Here is a 22,782-nt window from a genome sequence, read left to right on the forward strand (position 1 = left end):
TACTTGTTTGCCGTTTTGCATGGGTTTTAATCGGTCAAAGGATGTGTTATCCTTCATGAATCCTCTTGGGGTCGCTCTGGTGTCTTAAATTTTCCGAAGCGGACCCGTTCTCGTTAGTTATTACTTGAACGTAAAACGATCATCGCATGTGGTTTTGTTTTATTTGCCGTTTAATTTTGTGTTTTAAATTTTCTTGCTGCTCACCTACACTAACGAGACAAAAGTAATTATTGAAATGGAATCGACTGTGCGAAGAAAAAGACAGCTGTTCTCCGTGACTCCGCCTCTACATCTCAGCATGCATATCAGGTGACCGCAGCGTTCGCATAACCCGGAAGAAATTGTTAGAGTCTTTCCGCTCTTCTGTCGGAGGTGGTGGCTGATATTTTTCGACTCGTCCAGTTTCATTATTAAGTTTGAATAGCCAGCAAAATGTCCTACCCCACTGAGGAGGCAGAGGGAGAGGTGAGAATACCGCTGTTTGTATATCAATTAAGTCTGCGCTTCTAAGTGTACTGAGACGACACGTGCGACAACACAGTTCCACATGGCTTGTGTCCCGTTACCCGCAGTTGTTTCATGGTGGCTTCTTTGTACCTTAAAAAAAAGAACTGTCAGAAACATAGGAGATCGATGAATTCGTATTTGCACATTGAGTATTGAAAGGTTATCGGTTCTTGTTAGTGGTGTGAACTTGCATGTTTCACTGTCTTAGGTGTAAATCATACATACCATGGAAAAGGGTGATGATGATGATGATAATAATAATAATCAGTCTGACGCTAACTGCTGTAAAGAGGTCGTCTTTAATTACTTTCAAGCAAAGTTTTAAAGATTGACATCAGTTTAGCATGATCGGTGGTATCCATGTATGATGCATCATAAAACAACGCATTTTTGGTTTCTCTTAAGTGCAAAATATTACAATTGTTCTTTATACTATCAATGCTTTTTTGTGGTTTACGTTCCACCAGCGCTTGTTGAGGCATTAATTTGGGGAAAAACAGAAGTGAATATTTGTTTGCAGATTTTACAACTTGTTTTCTATTGTGTTTTTCAGTATGATCCTTATAACTATACAAATGATTATGATCTTCATACAGGTAAGACTACACATGTAACTGTACCTATACCTTGTACAAATAAAATACCTTTTTCATCCTACTGGTTCTCATTGTGTTGCCATGTACAAGTTGCTGAAATTTTTTATGCTCCTACTTTGTATTTCTAAATACCTTCGATGGAGTTCACAGTGAAATATCTTGCATAAATACATTAAATAGTTTTGGAGGGCATAGTGGGAAGGCTTTATTTTCATTGCCTAAAAACACCGTATAATGTTATCTGCTAAGTAATAAATGCAGCTTGATTTATTTTTTTGTATCAAGCATTATTACTTCATGGCCACCGTTTTGTTGATGACAGACTTTGGCCTGTTTCCAGCATGGGCTACTAAAATCATTAAAATGCCTCCTGGATTTTGTAAACGTATGTCCAATTTTTGTGTGATGCACTAACGGATAGATAATACCACAATTTGTACCGATGCATAATTAATTTGGATATACACTAACTGAAATAAACAAAGATTGATTATATTTGGAATTCTGTCTTTTACAATAAAAAGCTTATTGGAGAAATAGTGTATGTAAGTTAATTGAAAATGAGAGTATTTTTATCTGTTAAATTCACCTTATTTTTCTCGTGTAATTTTCACAAAACAATTATAAATAAATTCATATTTGATTTCTGGGTAATGGTCATTTATTTACAATGCTTCTATCTTCTCTAATTGTGTATTTATTAGGTGATCCAAAAGCAGATTTGGCTTATGAGCGGCAATATGAGCAACAGACCTACCATGTAATCCCAGAAGTAATCAAGAACTTCTTACAGTACTTTCACAAGACAGTTTCTGACATTATTGATCAAAAAGTTTATGAACTGCAGTCTAACCGTGTATCCAGTGAAAGTATTGAGCAGAAAATTTATGAGATTCAAGACATCTATGAAAACAGGTATAATAAATGTATTGTAAAATCCTCTTGTAATCATTTTTGACAATTGAAGTATGTTTTCTGAGCCACAGAATCCAGAATTAAAATACTTTTAATGGTAAACTCCAAAGGAGAAATGGGGAAAAAACAAATGATTTAGATTTAAAACTTTTGGAATACAATTATGTCCTGCAAACTTATTATGCTGTTTATATCTGTTGCCCAGCTGGAACAAACTCACAGAACGCTTTTTTAAAACCTCACCTTGGCCTGAAGCAGAAGCCATTGCATCTCTGGTTGGAAATGGTAAGTTATTTTCTAATTTTGACAATTATTTAAAACTTGTTGGTTAAAAATAAAAGTGGTAATTAATTTTTTCATGCTAGTTAATATTTTACCATTCATAATTGTGCAGATTAACCTTATTGTAACCAAAATTACAAACCTTAATATGGTTCTATAAAATTGTTACATTTGTTATTGGGGTATTTATTTTGTGAAACTTGACAGTTAATTAAGTGCTTATATTGCAAACATTTTTTCCATATTTCTGAACAGATGCAGTGTTTCTAATTCTCTACAAGGAATTATATTACAGACATATATATGCTAAAGTTAGCGTAAGTATATTGTAATTTCTGTTTCTGTGTGCAGATTAGAATAATTAAAAAAAAAAAAAAAAAAAAAACATTTTTTAATTATTATTGGTTTGAGGTTAGTGAGTAGTAAAATGTGTGTAGTGTCCTTATATTCTAGTAAATATAAAATCTGTAATGTGTTAGTTCAGTTCACAGAATTTGCCTTTTGCAAGTATATGATTAAAGATCTCTTTATAGTTATTCTAAGTTTGATTTTTTTCCCCCCTCATCCCCATTCCACCAAAACAGGGAGGCCCTACTTTGGACCAAAGGTTTGAATCGTATTATAACTACTGTAATCTCTTCAACTACATTCTGAGTAAGTGCATCCATTTGAAGCTAACGGTTTTACAGATATTTTACTTCTGGCAATATTTTGATTTGCGGATTGAATTTTTTTTATTCTAATTTAAATAATGTGTGCCATTCCTGTTAAACAGCCAACTGCATTATGGTTTAATATTTCAAACCTAAATGTTTAAATTGCTTGTTTTGCCACTTATGCTTCGAGTATAAACCAGGGGTCCTCAATCACAGTCCTGGAGGGCTGCAGGTTTTTATTCCAACTAGTTTCCCAATTAGAAAGCAATCCATGCTGATAATGAAACTTGGTATTGAACTATTTAGCTTGTTAATGCTTGCATTCATCCAAGAGCAATTTTAATTGCACTGTAGGGTTTCCCTTCTGTGAGAACATTATCCATGTGTTTTGTGGACCAGAATAGATTTAAACTTAATGGTCCTTCAAATTCCCCTCTCATTCATTTCTAAACATTTTTTATCACAGATACTTCATTGTAAGCATGTAAGCTGGAGAGCTGCTGGCTTATTGGTTATCTGCATCTCATTAATAACTAATGTCTGATCAAGAAAATGGGCAACAATTAAAACTTAAATGCAGCTGCTAAAATCCAAAATAGTGAAATAAGCGTTTTGAATGGTAACAGGCAAGAGAACCAAAGTTAAGCCCAAAAAACATATTGCTTTAGTATTAAATATAAGGGTTCTAATTAAGAAATTTGGTTAAAGTGAAAACCTGCAGCCATAGCAGATCTCCAGGACCTTAAATGAGGACCTCTGATCTACAAAGTAACTAAATTTTGTCTTTGATGAATAAAGGCGGTAACAATGCATAGAGTTAAACACCAACTTTCATTATCGGCAAGGACTGAGTTCTAATTAGGACACTGGCAGGAATAAAAACCCGTAGCTACTGTGGTCCTCCAGGACCATGATTGAGGACTCCTGGTATAAACACCTTGCTTATGTTGTCTGCATTCTAGTTGTAAAAATGTAGATCTGTATTTTAGGGTAGTGTTCTGTAACTTTCTTTGACATATTGATGAGAAGGTATTATAAAAATAGCATTTATGGCACTAGGTAACCCCTGATGTTAAGCCTATTATAGGGGTTATATAAAATTAAAACAACTGAAAAGCGAGCATAGCAAGCTCTAAGGCATCAGAATTTTCTTTCTCGCTTCTAGTTACTCTGTGTTGACAAATCATTTTACATGGGAAGGTGAAGGAACTGAAACTAGGTATTTTACATGATCGACTTTACATTAGATTTAGATTAAGTAGCTTTTTCCTTGACTAAATTGAAAACATACTCGCTATAGAAAAGGAAATAATTGGCCAATTTTTTTTTTGTTTTTAGATGCTGATGGTCCTGCACCTTTAGAACTTCCTAATCAGTGGCTGTGGGACATCATTGATGAGTTCATTTACCAGGTACTGCATTCATAGTAGACAATGAAAATGCAACAACCACACTAATCAAGATTTAATAACATCCATGATCTTAGGCAGTTGATCTTAAGCACCATTATTGATTATTCTGTAGTTGCATCAGTTTGCTCAGCCAATGCTCTTAATTGCTAACACTTTTTTTCCCCTTTTCATCCCTGTGTTGCGTTTATATAGTCACCCAGATTAATTAGTTTTCAATTATTTATTTTTGTAATAATTGTGAATTTACTTTATTTAACAATAATAGTATAATACATTTTATTTATATAGCGCCTTTCCCATGCTCAAGGCGCTTAAGTGACATATACTTAAAGTATTTAATTTCCTGAAATGCTTAATTAAGAACCACAGTAGGTTTTGCAATCCTTACAGAAACATTCTTCTTAAATTGTTTCAGATAAAATTATAAAATTTTGACACTAAAGTTACTATATTATAAAATGAAAGTACAGTGTCAGCTTCTAAGCTAGTCAGTATTTCCTCTTATGGTTAACTTTCTTCTGCTGAACAGCTGTTTCATACAACATCTTAGTATCTTTTGTTCTGCAGGACTAGCTCTTACAGGAATGTCTGGACTTTAATTTGTTCCTTTAAGACTCTAGGTATCAGTCTAATTTCCCTGCTTTTTTCTTCACTGTAGTTTCAGTCCTTTAGTCAGTACCGTTGCAAAACAGCTAAGAAATCGGAGGATGAAATCGAGTTCTTGAGAAACAACCCGAAAATCTGGAATGTGCACAGTGTCCTTAATGTCCTGCATTCCCTGGTGGACAAAAGCAATATCAATCGACAGCTGGAAGTCTATACAAGTGGAGGTTAGATTTTGTTATTTCTCTGGTAATTGTGAAATTCTGCTAAGTGGACAGAAGTGGGGAAACATTGCCTTTGTGAACTGAATTTTTTTGCATAATTAGATATGTTTTATTTTTTACTGCAAAAACTTGCAGTTGTGTTAATTCCTTCTATTCTATTTGATCAGGTGATCCTGAGAGTGTGGCAGGGGAGTATGGTCGGCATTCCTTATATAAAATGTTGGGATACTTCAGCTTAGTTGGACTGCTGAGACTTCATTCCCTGCTTGGAGACTATTATCAGGCTATCAAAGTACTTGAAAATATTGAACTCAACAAAAAGGTAGATCATATTTGTATATGGACAAAACCAAATTATTTCATTTATAAATGTATAAAAAAAAAAAAAAAAAAACTATTGAAGTGTATTGGATCCGTGGAGAAGATAAAAAAATACAGGCATAGGCAGGTGAAGGAAAAAAAGTATGTCGAGAATAAAGTCAACATGCCGACTTTATTCTCAACATTTCTACTTTAATCTAGATGTAAGCGTCGAGATTAAAGTCAACATGTTGACTTTATTCTTGTTGTTTTATTTTGTCATTGAAGTAGAATGTTGTAAACTTCATATTAAAATCAATGTTTAATTTACTAGATTTTCTCAAACCCCGTCATAACTAATGTAGCACATTAAATACTTCATATTAAGTGTTCCCTTACTTGTGAAAATTGCTACGTCCTTCTTAAACTGAATTCCTCTTGCACTGAGAGGAGCCCCAGGCTACAATCGCCACACAGAATACATTCACTCGGTGGCATGGAGGTTGTGCTGCTGCTGCCTTGCAGCAAGGGGGTCCAGGGTGTTCCCTGTTTTGAGTTTGCAGGTTTTTGTGGTGGGTTTACTCGGCATGCTTCAGATTCCTTTCAAAGTCATGTAGGATGTGGAGTTTTGTTATGCTAAATTGACCCTTGTGTATGTGTGTGCTCATATTCACCCTGTGATGAGCTGGTGCACTGTTCAGGAATTGTTCCTGCCTCCCACACGATGCTTGCTAGTATGGGCGCAACCCTGAATGTATCATGTGGTGATTTGTTATGTGAAGAAAGAAAAAGGAATTATAGGAACTAGGGGTTTTGGTAAGTTTGACAGAGAGCACTCCAGCAATAAAGAAAACTCGTCCAGAAGAACATCCACTGGATTCTGTGTTCGTGTCTCTGACCATCAGCTCACAAACCCAACATTTGCAGAATATTTCAGTTAAAACAGTGCGATACCCATTCATACATCCAGGTTTTTAGAGCCTCGTCACACTTGCCATGAAGGTTCTCTACACTGAATGTACACCTGGTGACCCCTTACTGTAAGGATACGGCACTACCGCCAAACTACCATGCCCCCACATGTTTAATACATGCTTTAATGCATTTCATCATGAAAATGATATCAAGTATTTATTTTAGAATTCTAAATGTTCATAGAGCAGTGATATCATGAAGCAAATGTATTCTGTGTGGCAATTGCTGCCTGCAACTCCTCTCTGTGCAAGAGGAAGTCAGTTTAAGAAGCACGTAACAATTAATAACTGGGTTGGGGTACACTTAACACAAAACATTTAATGTGCTATATTAGTTATGACGGGTTTTGAGAAAATCTAGTAAATGAAACATTGATTTTAAGATGAAGTTTACGATATGGCAAAGTTAAACTAGAGAGAAAAAACAAGTATTTAAAGTGGAAATGTCAAGACATTTTTTTTCTCGGCATACACTTTTTTTTTTTTTTTTTGCTTCACGGAGTCTGTATTTTTTTTTTTTTTTCTTTTCATGGCCCTAATACACTTCTGTGTAAAAATATTTTTTTGATGTACATCAAAGTTTTAGGCGGTTAGGGGGTCTCTCACTCTTGTATGCAGTCCTAATTGCAGATGAGGATTAAAATGCCTTTAAACTGAGTAAAGTAAAAAGATGCTTATGTTTGACTATCTTTAGGCACAGGTGCCCAACTTGACATTTGGAAGTGTAAATGTGACATACATATTTTAACACATTGTTTTAAAAGCAACAATATACACAAGCATTTTGCCAACAATATCACAGGTGTTTTGCACATTGTTCCTCTAGATAATGTATACTATATTGTTTGTAACTTGAATGTTGCATAGAACCTGCAGGTAAGAGCATTACAGATAGAAATAGCATAGTGGTATAAGCTTTTAATGACATTTTTGGTACGCTTTTCACTTGAGAAATGGAAGTGGTTTATTAACATTAAAGTCGGATGCATGTTTTTAGGGACAACTGAAGTAGCACATTTGCAACACTAACAATGTGCAGTCATACTTCTTTATATGATTTTTGTTCACTGTAATGGCTGAAAAAAAGTTTTAAAGTCATGTTTGCTAGAGTGTGCTTGTGTAAATAAGCATACTGCTGCTGGTACCCACGTGCTGTTATCCGCCTCTTGTTAGTCTTGTGCTTTTTTGTTTGTTTGCTTTATTGCAAGATCTTGTGTAGTTGGATGCATTTATTACTAAATAGCAATTGAAAATACAAATTTTTATCATTTTGCTGTGAGATGAGTCCAGGTCAGCATGTGAAGGAAGCTTTCTATCTGCGTGAGAGCAGTGAGGGCCTAATTTCTCTCATGTATTCTAAATCTAGGTTATTGTGCACCAATATTTCTGTTAATGATCTCATTACAGTTTTCTTAATTGATAAATGAAATGTATCATATAATGAAGAAAACAAAGCTTAATGGTTAAATAGGTGTTAAGGATGTTTTAGTGATATTTTGGGAGAATTGGATGGGGATTTTCTTCTAGGCTAGGAATAAATTACTTTTCACATTTATACCATAATGGCTTTTTTTTTTGTATAGCTTGTTTTCGTGAATGGATTACATCAGATAATGAGGGATAACTGTATTTGCTCATTATAAAACGAACTAAAGCCTGTATTTATATCAAAAGCGTTTTTTTTGTTTAGGTTTATTTCTTCCAAAATGTTAATACTTTGTTTGCTTTATTTCTGTTAAGAATTTTTTTTTTTTTGACGGAGTATAAAATTTGTATAATTGAAAGGGCTTTTTTGGGTGGAAAGGAGAAACTTAGGGCTATAAAAGAATGTAAACTTGGCATCCATGCACTGAATGTTTTTGAAAATATAGAGAAATTGAAAATAACTCCCTATAGAGTTAAGTAATATTTAGTCCTGTGAAGTTAGTCCTTGTACTATTTGATTACCTCTTCTATAGGTGCCTAGTTGCAAAGTTGAAAAATAGAACTGGTGTCTATACAGTTTATTTTGAGAAGTGTTAGTTTTCAGATAGGTGCTTATGCAGTACTTCAGTTTAACCAAAATCCATATATAGCATTTCTATTACATTATTTTTTTTCTCACCAAAATTTTAATTCATTTAAATTGACAAATGTTATTTTGAGACATGATTATTTTTTCAAGATCGACCCCCTCCCCATAAGAAAGAAAATATGAAACCTTAAAGAAAAATGTATTTATAAATTTAATAATCCCACTAGTTCAGTACTTTGCGCTACATTTGGCAAGAAATAACAGTCTCTTGATTAACATTGCACATTGTGGTAAAGAGGTATTTACCAGTTTCTTCTTATGAAATAGCGCTACAGTAATCCCTCGCTATATCGCGCTTCGACTTTCGTGGCTTCACTCTATCGCGGATTTTATATGTAAGCATATTTAAATATATATCGCAGATTTTTTGCTGGTTCGCGGATTTCTGCGGACAATGGGTCTTTTAATTTCTGGTACATGCTTCCTCAGTTGGTTTGCCCAGTTGATTTCATACAAGGGACACTATTGCCAGATAGCTGAGAAGCTACCCAACTTACTTTTGTGTCTCTCTCTCTCTCTTGCTCTGACATTCACTGCTCCTGACGGAGGGGGTGTGAGCAGGGGGGCTGTTCACACACCTAGACGATACGGACGCTCGTCTAAAAATGCTGAAAGATTACCTTCACGTTGCTCCCTTCTGTGCAGCTGCTTCGTGAAGCGACATGCTGCACGGTGCTTCGCATACTTAAAAGCTCGAACGGCACGTATTGATTTTGATTGTTTGTTTTTATCTGTCTCTCTCTCTCTCTCTCTCTGACATTCTGTGCTCCTGACGGAGGGGATGTGAGCTGCTGTCTTCATTGCAACTGCTTTATAAGGCGGTGCTTGGTTGATACCTTGAAGCCAAAGAAAACCTTGCACATGAGCTGGCCACTAATTGATGATCTTGCATGCAGAATCTTGCATTTATATCGGCCCAGTAGTACTTTGCCTTTGCCGTCTTTTATACCTTTTACAGAGACAAAAAAAGGTTCTTTTGAAATAACTGCACAATAAACTACCAGACTTTATGTGCAAGGAGGAAAAATGGTTCAGTGTATTTTATTCTCTCTTGTATAATATTTTATTTTTGTTGCTCTAGAGTATGTACTCTCGAGTGCCGGAGTGCCAGATCACTACTTACTACTATGTAGGATTTGCATACTTGATGATGCGCAGGTACCAAGATGCCATTCGTGTTTTTGCGAATATACTTCTTTATATTCAAAGGACAAGAAATATGTTCCAGAGAAGCACCTATAAATATGAGATGGTGAGTTTACATCCCACATTATTCACTCATTATTTTGCTATTAAATACATGTGCAATGTAAAATTTGGAATAGTGTCAGTGTGTTTTTTTTTTTTTTTGTTTTTGTTTTTTTTTAAGTAACCTTGTCAAAATACTTGATGCCATGTTGACAGAGAATTTGTTTGTTTGAAATGCTCTTTTGGTAGCACTTGTATGTTAAAATGTTAAGAATGTTCATATATTGTTGAATTTACTAGATTCTCAAATCCCATCGTAACTAAACTAGCACGTTAAATGCTTTGTTTTGTATTTGATCTTCTATGTGCTATATACAGTATGTGTGTGAATCACTACGTGCTTCCGGGCTTTCTCTTCCTCCGACAGGGCATAGAATCCATTACATTCGTAATATTACAGCTCTCTGAATAATTAGAATACTGAGATGTATACGTGATATCATTTTCATGATAGGAGTTAAAGCATGTTGTTAAACATGGGAACACAGTGGCGCAGTGATTGTTCATTTCTCACACAAGATGCTTGCTACGCCATGCTTTATAAATAAATACATTATTGTAGCAGTACTGTCTCTTTCAAACGTACTAACCCCCAATTTCTGTCCTTTTCTTTCTTCAAATACTCAATCCGCTCTATAATAAGACGTTAAGCCATCTGTAAACTTAGAACACTGATTCGTCAAAACTTTTAAGGAACATTGAAATATCTTCGTAGTACATGTTTAATAATTCTATCTATCTATCCTTCCAGTGTTGCGTCAGCACCAGCAAGAATACAGCGCGAGGCAGGAACAATCTGTGAATAGAGCGCCAGCGCCTCACTAGCGCTTTGGCACCGTGTCCTCACATGTTTAATTATTAACAATATAGATTATTTAAATTGTTAGTTTTATCTGTATAATAAACATATTTTGCTGCATTTCATTTTAAAAATATCATCATCATATGTAAATACGCGCTTTATAAAGTGGCTCAGGTTGTGCAATATTATAACTGTAATGCAAGTTTACAGTGAGGTAATTGTACTTATAAGTACAAACAGTTCTACAAGGAGTACTTGATGGACAGATTGCGTGCGTTTATAGTTCTTGGGATGAAACTCTTTCTGAACCATGAGGTCCGTACAGGAAAGGCTTTGAAGCGTTTGCCGTGTGAGAGCAGTTCAACAGACAGCATGGCTGAGGCAGTGTGTGCCAGATGCTGTATACAGATAATTCTTTCTGATCAGCTGCTGTAGATCTGTGATTCCCCACTAAGATATAAATACTCCGAGTGGTGCAGTGAGAGTAATATGGGAAAAAAATGATCCACTGTGACAACCCCTAACGGGAGCAGCTGAAAGAAGATGAAGTGAGAGTAACAACACTAAAGCAGCTATGGTATTTGGAATACTTCGGCTATTCCCTGGACCATTATATTGTTACAGGTTAATTACAATCGGATGCCTTAAACTTAAAAACAATATGCAATTAGTTTCAGTGTATATAATAAAGCCGTGTCAGGGATGTGGATCTAAAAAAGAAAGGGTAATCACACAGGAACAGTAGCACTGCTTTGACGCTGGGTGCCGCCAGTTTGCAAAATCGAGCGAAGAACTTGCATATGCCAGGGTTGGAACTACCGTGAAATTTTGCATGGCTTTACGCCAAGTTTAGGTTTCATACATCGCGATTTGAGCGTGGAAACATTCGTACACAACATTTGTGCGTATGCACCATTTATACATGAGGCCCCAGTACTTTCCAAGGTAGAGCCAATTTTGCGAGGAGGGGAAAGGAATGTTGAATTTGAAACCGCTTTACTTTTTCATTGATTTCACAAGACCCTGTCTCAAGAACTAAACCACCTAGCAGGCTCAGATTTTGCATACTCATACTTTTATAGGTATAGCAGGGCCATCTTAATGCATGGGCACGCTGGGTAGTTGCCCGGGGTCCCCACAAGCATAGGGGCCCTATGCTAATCTATATATGTTGTGACTTGGTGAGTGGTTGTTTAGGTAGGAGCCCCAGTGCACTGCTTTGCCCGGGGGCCTATAATACTGTTAAGATGGCCCTGAGGTATAGTGAGTAACAAAATTAGAATGTTTGATCCAGATGACACCACTTGGTAAGAGCACACCTTCAACAATAGAAAAAATATTTGCAGCTTCAGTAAGCATACGTTTAACTGATACAGTATACATATTTAGAAACCTACACAGGGCTTTTGAAAAGGTTATAAACAAACTGAATTCGAGTTTAACCAGTAGACCTCTCAAATGGGGAAAAAATCATTTTGGGATGAATTTTCAGACCACCTTAATGCACTGTGGGAATGTCCATACGTCTTAAAAATTATTTTTCCTATGTCGTACATGGTCCTTTCTTTCTTAAAAAACAAGTCTTACTTTTCTTATGTGAAACTTTAATTTTTATTTTCTGTTCTAAACATGGGTTAAATTCACCATTTGTCAATAGTGATGATTATCAAGTTCTTCATCATCATAACTTGGATTTAGGATTAATGGAGAAAAATTAATAGCCAAAGCACAACACATGAACAACATATGCTTGATTTATCATTAAATACGACACTAGTTGTAATGAAATGTTAACATCTTGGTATTGCAGCAGCAGCGAATGTTGGCCCATTTCATTTGTTTCAGTTGAAGTGCCGAGTGTAAGGCATCTATGTCTTTGAGATCAAGATGGTACTGCCTCCCACTGACTATTCTAGGTTCACTAAGCAGTGCAATAGCACCCAACAAATATCAGCTCTAGGTGGCCATTGGAAAGACTGTGCAGGATCGTTTAGATGCATGAAACATTTCAGGATGCCTAATTATGCTTCACTGTTGTCACTAATCGCACCAATCTAAAGTTTTTCATCATACATGCACCCACCCAACATAGCCTCCGATAGGACACTGGCCTAATGTGAGGGACATATCTGATCCACCAGGAGTTGGGTGACTTTGTTTGCCATCTTCTGCAGGAATGTAACAGTGGTATTCTCGAGTACCAGGTACTCTTTTGGCCGTGGAGAATCACATTCTCTCATCAGCAACACTACATCCCAGTCTGTTAACTAATCATTCATTATAAACATTTCTCGTCATTGAAATGCGTTTGCCTCAAGTTAAGTATGAAACTGCAGACTGTTCTACTTAAGACCACTTAGAAATCAGGATGGATGTGCCTGTGTTGATAATGTGAATTCAATCGTTCTGTGCTGGCACCTTGTCTGAATTGTACAGGTTGCCTATAGAAATTCAGTTTAATGAGACAGAAGTTCATCTTTGATCAACCCTGGGCAGAAAGAACCATACCAAATTTTATTATTTATTTATTTTATTTTATTATTTTATTTTTTTTACTAATTTATGTATTATTTCAGATTAACAAACAGAACGAACAGATGCATGGATTGTTGGCCATTGCACTTACTATGTATCCCATGAGGATTGATGAGAGTATCCATACTCAATTAAGGGAGAAGTATGGTGACAAAATGCTGAGGATGCAGAAGGGGTAAGAAAACAAAACAATGAATATTTAGCTGTAATATTAGAAAGCGAACCTTTTAACATATAGTGATGTCAAAGCTATTTTGTTTGCTGGTAGCATAATTATTGACTGTCAGAACAAAATAACTGCACAAAACATTGAATATAACTGCTCCATTTAAATCATATTTTAAGCATAATGGGTAGTAAAGTATTGGTACTCTTTTTATATATTAAAAAAAAAAAAGTTTCAGTTTTAGCACAAACAAGGAGGTTTTTCTCCTTTTCTTTCTTGTTCCAGATTGCACCTTTTCTGAGCTGTTTTTCTAAGTGGTTAAATGATTTTGTGCAGTTCATCATGTTTGAAAGTATGTGAATATTTTTCATGATTCTACAGTAGATTAGAAGTGATTAGGTCTTTAAAATAACTCATTATTTATTAATAAATTGACCGTTTCAAATGCAATATTTTGTAGCAATCCGGTTGAAATTGTAATGATGTTGGTGTTGCCTTTCATACACATTTTATTTTTACATGTATTTATAATTGTGTGCAGAATTGTTTACATATATTGATTTCTGACTCATTTTTACATTACCAAAGGTGTCCCCATATTCTTATTGAAAGCATTTCTATCAGTAGTTTGCCTCAACTTTAATTGTCCATCCATCCATCCTCTTCCGCTTATCCGAGGTTAGGTCGCGGGGGCAGCAGCTTGAGCAGAGATGCCCAGACTTCCCTCTCCCCGGCCACTTCTTCTAGCTCTTCCGGGAGAATCCCAAGGTGTTCCCAGGCCAGTTGAGAGAGACAGTCTGTCCAGCATGTCCTGGGTCTTCCCCGGGGCCTCTTCCTGGTTAGACATGCCTGGAACACCTCACCAGGGAGGCATCCTGATCAGGTGCCCGAGCCACCTCGTCTGACTCCTCTCGATGCGGAGGAGCAGCGGCTCTACTCTGAGCCCCTCCCAGATGACTGAGCTTCTCACCCTATCTTTAAGGGAGAGCCCAGACACCCCGCGGAGGAAACTCATTTCAGCCGCTTGTATTCACGATCTTGTTCTTTCGGTCACTACCCATAGCTCATGGCCATAGGTGAGGATAGGAACGTAGGTCGACTGGTAAATTGAGAGCTTTGCCTTACGGCTTCGCTCCTTTTTCACCACGACAGACTGATGCAGAGCCCGATCCACCTGTTGTTCTTGTGCTCCATTCTTCCCAGGTACAAACCATACTCCAGGAGGTTGGACTGTGGTACAAACAGTCCATTTCCCAAATGGGTGAGATCCACAGCTATACATTTGGCCCTTTTCTGCACCCTTCCAGTATATACAGAGACCAGGTCTAAGAGAGCACTTCCCACGATCCCCTGTGCTGTTCTCACCTCCCGTGCCAAGTTCTTCCTGTCCTGTGCTGTGCAGCTGCCATACCACACTGTCATACTGTGACAGAGAATGCTTTCTATAGCGGATCTGTAGAAGTTTGTGAGCAGCTGAGAGGAGAATCCAGCACGTCTCATCTTCCTGAGGAAGAAGAGTCTCTGTTGGGCCTTCTTTGCCAGGTGAGATGTGTTCAAAGACCAGATCAGATCCAACGTGAAGTGGATACCCAAGAACTTTATATTGTCCACACACATTATAGCCTCCTCATGTATGAATATAGGAGCATGTTCTGTTCTTCTGGACCTCCTATAGTCCACAATGATCTCTTTGGTCTTGCTGGTGTTCAGGATGAGGTTGTTGGCTGAGCACCATAGTGTTAGGTATCTCCTCTCTGTAGTGAGTCTCATCATTGTCTGATATGAGACCCACCACAGTCGTATCATCCGCAAACTTCACAACCATATTTGTGTAATGGATGGCAGAGCAATCGTGCGTAAATAATGTGAAGAGTGCTTGGCTAAGCACACAACCCTGTGGCGTGCCTGTGTTCAGAACCAGTGTGGCTGATGTACAATCTCCAATTCTAACCACCTGAGGCCTGTTGGTGAGAAAGTCCCTGATCCAGAGACACCAGCGATGTGGACATACCCAGATTATGAAGCTTTTGTACCAGCTTGTCTGAGGTTACAGTGTTAAACACTGAACTAAAATCGACAAATAGCATCCTAATATAAGTGTTGGGGCACTGCAGATGAGTTAGGGCTGTGTGAAGTACTATTGAGACGGCATCCTCTGTCGATCTGTTCCTCCTGTAGGCGAACTGATGGTTGTCAAATCCAGCAGGGGTGGCATCCTTGATGTACTTTAGGAGGATTCTCTCAAAGCACTTCATTATTACTAGGGTCAGAGCCACAGGGCGGTAATCGTTAAGGCAGGTGACCACTGATTTTTTAGGCACTGGCACAATAGTGGAGGATTTGAGGCAGACAGGGACCATTGCAGTTTGTAGAGAGAGGTTGAAAATGTCCAGAAAGACTCCTGCCAATTGATCAGCACATATTTTCAGTCTCTTACCCGACGCTTTGTTGGTGTTGATCTTCCTCAGGGTGGACCTCACTTGGTGTAGTTGCAGGACTATGGGCTGATGCTGCTCCTCTAGCCAAGGGAGATGTATGGTCTCCCTGCTGCTGGATTAATCAAAGCGTGTAAAGAAACTGTTCAAGGTGTCAGGGAATCTAGGGTCATAGCTGACCTGCTGGTCACTGGGCTTGTAATCCATTATGGTCTTTAAGCCTCTCCACTTGTTCCGTGGGTGGTTGTTATCAAAATACAGGTGCTGGTCATAAAATTAGAATATCATGACAAAGTTGATTTATTTCAGTAATTCCATTCAAAAAAGTGAAACTTGTATATTAGATTCATTCATTACACGCAGACTGATGTATTTCAAATGTTTATTTCTTTTAATGTTGATGATTATAACTGACAACTAATGAAAGTCCCAAATTCAGTATCTCGGAAAATTAGAATATCAATTAAGACCAATGCAAAAAAAGGATTTTTAGAAATGTTGGCCAACTGAAAGGTATGAACATGAAAAGTATGAGCATGTACAGCACTCAATATTTAGTTGGGGCTCCTTTGGCCTGGATTACTGCAGCAATGCGGCGTGGCATGGAGTCGATCAGTCTGTGGCACTGCTCAGGTGTTATGAGAGCCCATGTTGCTCTGATAGTGGCCTTCAGCTCTTCTGAATTGTTGGGTCTGGCGTATTGCATCTTCCTCTTCACAATACCCCATAGATTTTCTATGGGGTTAAGGTCAGGCGAGTTTGCTGGCCAATCAAGAACAGAGATACCATGGTCCTTAAACCAGGTACTGGTAGCTTTGGCACTGTGTGCAGGTGCCAGGTCCTGTTGGAAAATGAAATCTGCATCTCCATAAAGTTCGTCAGCTGCAGGAAGCATGAAGTGCTCTAAAACTTCCTGGTAGACGGCTGCATTGACCTTGGACCTCAGAAAACACAATGGACCAACACCAGCAGATGACATGGCACCCCAAACCATCACTGACTATGGAAACTTTACACTAGACCTCACGCAACGTGGATTCTGTGTCTCTCCTCTCTTCCTCCAGACTCTAGGACCTTGATTTCCAAAGGAAATGCAAAATTTACTTTCATCAGAGAACATAACTTTGGACCACTCAGCAGCAGTCCAGTCCTTTTTGTCTTTAGCCCAGGCGAGACGCTTCTGACGCTGTCTCTTGTTCAAGAGTGGCTTGACACAAGGAATGCGACAGCTGAAACCCATGTCTTGCATACGTCTGTACGTGGTGGTTCTTGAAGCACTGATTCCAGCTGCAGTCCACTCTTTGTGAATCTCCCTCACATTTTTGAATGGGTTTTGTTTCACAATCCTCTCCAGGGTGCAGTTATCCCTATTGCTTGTACACTTTTTTTTTCTACCACATCTTGTCCTTCCCTTCGCCTCTCTATTAATGTGCTTGGACACAGAGCTCTGTGAACAGCCAGCCTCTTTAGCAATGACCTTTTGTGTCTTGCCCTCCTTGTGCAAGGTGTCAATGGTCGTCTTTTGGACAACTGTCAAGTCGGCAGTCTTCCCCATGATTGTGTAGCCTACAGAACTAGACTGAGAGACCATTTAAAGACTTTTGCAGGTGTTTTGAGTTAATTAGCTGATTAGAGTGTGGCACCAGGTGTCTTCAATATTGAACCTTTTCACAATATTCTAATTTTCTGAGGTACTGAATTTGGGACTTTCATTAGTTGTCAGTTATAATCATTTGAAATACATCAGTCTGTGTGTAATGAATGAATCTAATATGCAAGTTTCACTTTTTGAATGGAATTATTGAAATAAATCAACTTTGTCATGATATTCTAATTTTATGACCAGCACCTGTACTCCTCGATGCGCTGTTTGTATCTGTATTTTGCCAGGTTTATTCCCTTTTTTAGTTTTTTTCGGGCTTTGCTATATGCCAGCCTGTCGCCTAACCTATATGCAGCATCCCGGGCTTTAAGCAGTGACCTCACCGTACTGGCAAGCTGTATTAAATAACCTCTAATTAATTAAAATAATAAGAGTTTAGCAGGAGCACAGCAAAGTTGATTATAATGACAATAAAATCTTTACAAATTCTAAAGAAGCTTTGGATAGTTCCACATAAAGAAAATGAGATTTTCTATTGTAGGTAATACAAAATATAATTTTCCCTTTCCCTTTAAGTTTATGGAGGGTTCCTTTGTAATGAGATTTAATCAATATACGAACAATGTTTTAGAGAAAATAATTATCACTTTTTCACCATATAGTCTAAACTTGCCTGGAATAATTACAGACAATTGGAATTGGAAGAGGATGTGCAGTGATCATAAAATTCTACGCTATCAGATTTAATTTTGGATAGTTCCAAAACATATTTCCAAGCAAGGCTTGGAGGTACCTGGCATCATTCACAATTAACGTCTGATCCCTGATTTAAATATTCATTTTAATTTGGAAAGGTGTGTGTATGTGGTGGATGTTTATTAGCAGGATTACAACATATTTTGCACAAATTGAAGAAGAATGAATGTTGCAAATTATTGAATTCCATTCCTTGCTGAGATATTGATAGAGAGGTCTCTTTCCTAACATTGGCCCAAGTGGTCTAGCGGTGAGCTCTGTGATAATTTGATTTTTTTTTTTTTTTTGTTTGTTTTGTTTTGTTTATCACTGGATCGGCAGTCAATACTTGCCACTGACTCTTACGTAAGCAAGGGAATGGTTTCAGTTGGAGCTGGACAGTAGTTTTTACATTGCCTTCAAATTGGACATGGCTAAGATACTACTTGTGATCTTCACAAAGCAAAACTACACATTTATTATATATGCATGTCATATTGGTAAAGCATTTTGGCTTACGACAAATGTGTCTTCATTTTTATTAATCTATTGTATGTGTAATTATAATAACTAAGTGATTTATTTGCTTTATAGTGATCTACAAGTATTTGAGGAACTCTTCAGCTTTGCTTGCCCTAAATTCTTGTCCCCAGTGGTTCCCAATTATGACACTGTACATCCCAACTACCACAAGGAGCCATTCCAGCAGCAACTTAAGGTCTTTGCTGAGGAAGTTCAACAACAGGCTCAGCTGTCCACTATACGCAGGTCTGTTATTGTTGCTGTTAACTTTTACTAGAATTACTGAAATATTGGTCATAGGGATTAAATAATTAATTAAAATAGTGCTGCCTCCATTGGTTTACTAGTGTTGTTTGCAATATTGGCCTAGAAAATTCATAGTATAGTTGAGATAGTTTGAGTTAATCACTGACCACAGTGCCACTCTAGATTATAACTCTCTTTCTGGGACTTTTGCACTATATGATTTTTTTTTTTTTTTTTCAAGCTACATTAGTATTGTCTTGGTTATAGTTAATATTCAAGTGAAAAATTTCTTCCTCTCAGTTTTTTGAAGCTTTACACAACAATGCCAGTGGCCAAGCTAGCTGGGTTTCTGGATATGTCTGAGCAGGAGTTTAGGATACAGCTTCTAGTTTTCAAGCACAAGATGAAAAATCTAGTATGGACAAGTGGGATCTCTGCACTTGATGGAGAATTTCAGTCTGCATCTGAAGTTGACTTCTACATTGACAAGGTTTGTAGTGGCAGTGAAGAAACTGAACTTCATTGCATGTCCTTGTTTGCGTAATGATTGCTTTACTTGAAGTACTGAATGTTTTAGGTGCAAGTGTGTTTCTTCTTGAATTTAAATCTTATCCTTAAATGCAATGTATTAATATTTGTCACTATTCAGAATATATATCTCAAATATCAAGGTATATTTTTATTATTACTGCATGCAGTTTTTAAATGATCAATTTCTAGTGCACTAGCAACTGTTGTTTTTTGTTAACAATCAACATCCTGTTGATTGCAAACTTTTCCTTAAAAGACAGAGTTTTCTTAAGGTTGCAGATTTTTTCATTTAAAAGAACTGCCTTTTTAATTGTTTTTTTATTGCTCCCAGTGTATAGTCGGAAATGCCAAATAAAAGATTTGCTAAGCATTGATGTGTCCACTGTCTGCCCTATTTTACATACTGTAAATTTTTGTTAGATTTTTCCATGTAGAATCTGCACATTCTTCCCATGTCTGCATTGGTCCCGCTCTGGGTATTCTGGTTCTGCTTCCATATTTTAAAAGACCAGCATAATTAATTTTTGGTTTCCAGATTGGTTCTGTGCAAGTGTGTCTGTTACATGGCTTGCTCCTGCTTTGTTCCCAGTGTTGCAGGGATAAGCTTGGGGCCCACCTGTGACACAGACCTGAATTAAATTGATTTTAAAATTCCATTTAATTTAAATAGATTTAGAAATTGGGTAGCCTTTTTTTTTGTTTGTTTTTGTTTTTAATGAAATCTTGATTCGAGTTCCAAAACATAAAGAGAGGCTTAAATAGACATGAGCCATTCAGTTTCTTATTCAAAATATTACTTAATATAAATAAAACTATGTCATAAGACCGTTACAATAAATTATTTTACTCAAAAATGTTTCTTAACCTTAAGTCCACAAACCTCAAAAAGAACAGTGTGTGTATATATAAACAAATAAAATGTGACATGAAGTTACACATGTTGATTTTCTGAAATTCACTGTGTTTTCTTTGTGATAAAGCATAAGGAAGGCCACTCAGTTTTGTAGTTTGCACAAACTGATCATTTACTGTGGTAAAGAATACCAAATAAAGGAATATGCTACCTAAGAAATGTACTTTTATAGTGGTGGCAGAGAATTATTTTTAATCTCATGTTCTCATGTAGAATGGAGAGAAAAAGAAGGTTATGACATAGACCCCAGTAGTGACCAATGCTATACATTTGCAAACAATGTGAAAAATGACTATAGAAAAAGAAAAATAAAATCTCATGTTACTTATGTAATGCATTCCATATTTCACTTGTCAAGTCAGTATGCTCAAAACATTCAAAATGCATCCTTTTTTGCTAACATTTTGTTGAAGGCCTGTATTTACTTCCTGAATTGTCAGCACACCACGAACAGGAAACCCTAAACCTCATGGAAATCACTTTTTTGAATTGAAGACGGGTCTCTTGACCAGGGAGTGAAGAGGAGAAGTGGATGTTCAGTTCAAAAAGTCAATCCCATGAAGCTTTAGACTTCCTGTTTATGTGCATGCTAATAATTAAGAAAGTAACTGCTTACCAAAAAAAGATTTTTTTTCAGTATAATAGCTGGATAATTGGCATGTGGATTATGCAACATGAGTAATGAGAGATTTTGCTTTATTTTTGTCATAGACATTTTTCACTTCATTTGCCATTGTACAACACTGGTCAGTATTGCCTCCTATTATGTCAAAATTCTTTCTATCCATTCTGTACAAAAATATGAGATTAAAATGTTTTTTCGGCCACCACTATAAAGGACATAGGGGGTAATAAGTAACATTAAAAAAATTTTGACTGAAGTATTCCTTTACCATTAATTCACTAGCGGTACAGAATTTGGTGAAGACTTAGGCTTCTTTTGTACTTTCAGGATATGATTCACATTGCTGATACTAAAGTTGCCCGCAGATATGGAGACTTCTTTATCCGGCAAATACACAAGTTTGAAGAGGTAATTGTTTTCACCGTAACTTGCAATGGTACAAGTCAAATCAATTTTGCTTATGGTATTAATTAAATTAGGCCATTATTTTTACAGATTCATTCTTTTAAAGATTAATCTATTTCTTTCTATTTGAATGCACAATCACTGGTGTTGACTTTTTTGTATTTATAATTTTTTGACATTTCTACTAATAATGTGCACATCTGTAAAACTGTTTTGAAAAAAAAAATCTTAGTATTTGTAGCATTAATGTGAACTGTAAGAGCTAAAATATTTTTATGGCATTGTTTGTCCACCTTTTTAACCAGCTTGTCCACTTTGTATTTATTAGCTTAATCGCACATTAAAGAAGATGGGCATTTCTACATCTGGCAGCACCACCTCTGGAAGCAGAAACACTTGAGCTGCCTTTGGAAAGAATTCTTGGATTAAACCATGGTGAATTTTTAATGATAAATAAAAACAAACTTAAAATAACATTGTGCTTGCTGGTAGTGATTAAAAACATGGTCTGGTTGGTTTGAGATTATTAGTTTTAGAAATGTGTTTCTGCATTGTTATTTAAAAATGAAAAAGACTCCTTGGTTAGTTAAAATAAGCACCAGTTAAAAGCCCTCGGTGTATTAGGCCTTTTAGTAGTTTTTCCCACAGTTGTAATAGACTTCCATAAATAATTCAGGTGATGCAGATATCCTGCTAAATATTACAAGTTAAACATGAGAATGTGTCATTAGAGATGCGGCGAATCCAGAGTGCATCCTTTAAGCTTCATAATTCCACATGAACTTTGCAAATTGATCCCTCCACTTGTATTTCACGTTAATATTTTATTTACATTTACTTGAAAGTAAAATGTCTGGAAATTTCCAACATTCCTCAAATCCCAGATGTGTCTAACAGATGGATGTTGTTGAAAACTGGATTCATAAGTGTTACTGTAGGATCTCTGCCATCAATGGCTCTGGCATGGTGCTTACAAAGTAGATTTCCATGTTGCAATTGCTGTTTTTGGACTCAACTTGTGATTTTATATGATGGCATAAAGTAAATTTAATGCAGATCTGGACACAAAAACACTCCTCTGGTTGCATTCTTTCCATTTGAACATTTGGGTGGCAAACAGAATTTATTTTGCATTCCCTTCACAAATGCTGTGCTGTATTCATTTGATAAATGGCTCCACAATATTCACATAAGTAAAAATGTGCAGGTTCCAGTATGGTTGATTTTATTCTTTTTAAATCAATACAACAACATATAAAATAAATCCTTTAATGGTTTCAGCACTATTTCGGAATTATAACATCATGTAAAATTCAAAACTATGATCAAATAGTGGAGTACCACAGATAGCCGTATGTTTCAGTTTTTTGTACAGAAATCAAGAAAAGCTCATGGATGAATTGCTTTAAAGTTTCAATCTGAGCTAAGAGAGTGTCATAGTTTTCCATTAGTGGATAGCGCCGTGGGCAGAGT

The 22,782-nt window shown here is 36.7% G+C and overlaps 1 protein-coding gene across 1 annotated transcript; it reads left to right on the plus strand.

The window, feature by feature from the left end:
• Positions 1–321: 321 nt before the first annotated feature.
• On the plus strand, positions 322–21,783 carry eif3s6ip (eukaryotic translation initiation factor 3, subunit 6 interacting protein). Its single transcript, XM_028815595.2, has 15 exons — positions 322–465; positions 1,061–1,103; positions 1,808–2,018; positions 2,224–2,303; positions 2,556–2,617; positions 2,885–2,954; positions 4,295–4,368; positions 5,027–5,198; positions 5,363–5,517; positions 9,625–9,795; positions 13,170–13,303; positions 18,662–18,835; positions 19,136–19,325; positions 21,232–21,312; positions 21,638–21,783. The coding sequence occupies exons 1-15, from the start codon at positions 433–435 to the stop codon at positions 21,707–21,709; spliced, it is 1,722 nt and encodes a 573-aa protein (XP_028671428.1). The 5' UTR covers positions 322–432; the 3' UTR covers positions 21,710–21,783.
• Positions 21,784–22,782: the final 999 nt, after the last annotated feature.

The sequence above is a fragment of the Erpetoichthys calabaricus genome, chromosome 12, assembly GCF_900747795.2.
Source record: "Erpetoichthys calabaricus chromosome 12, fErpCal1.3, whole genome shotgun sequence".
NCBI lineage: Eukaryota > Metazoa > Chordata > Cladistia > Polypteriformes > Polypteridae > Erpetoichthys > Erpetoichthys calabaricus.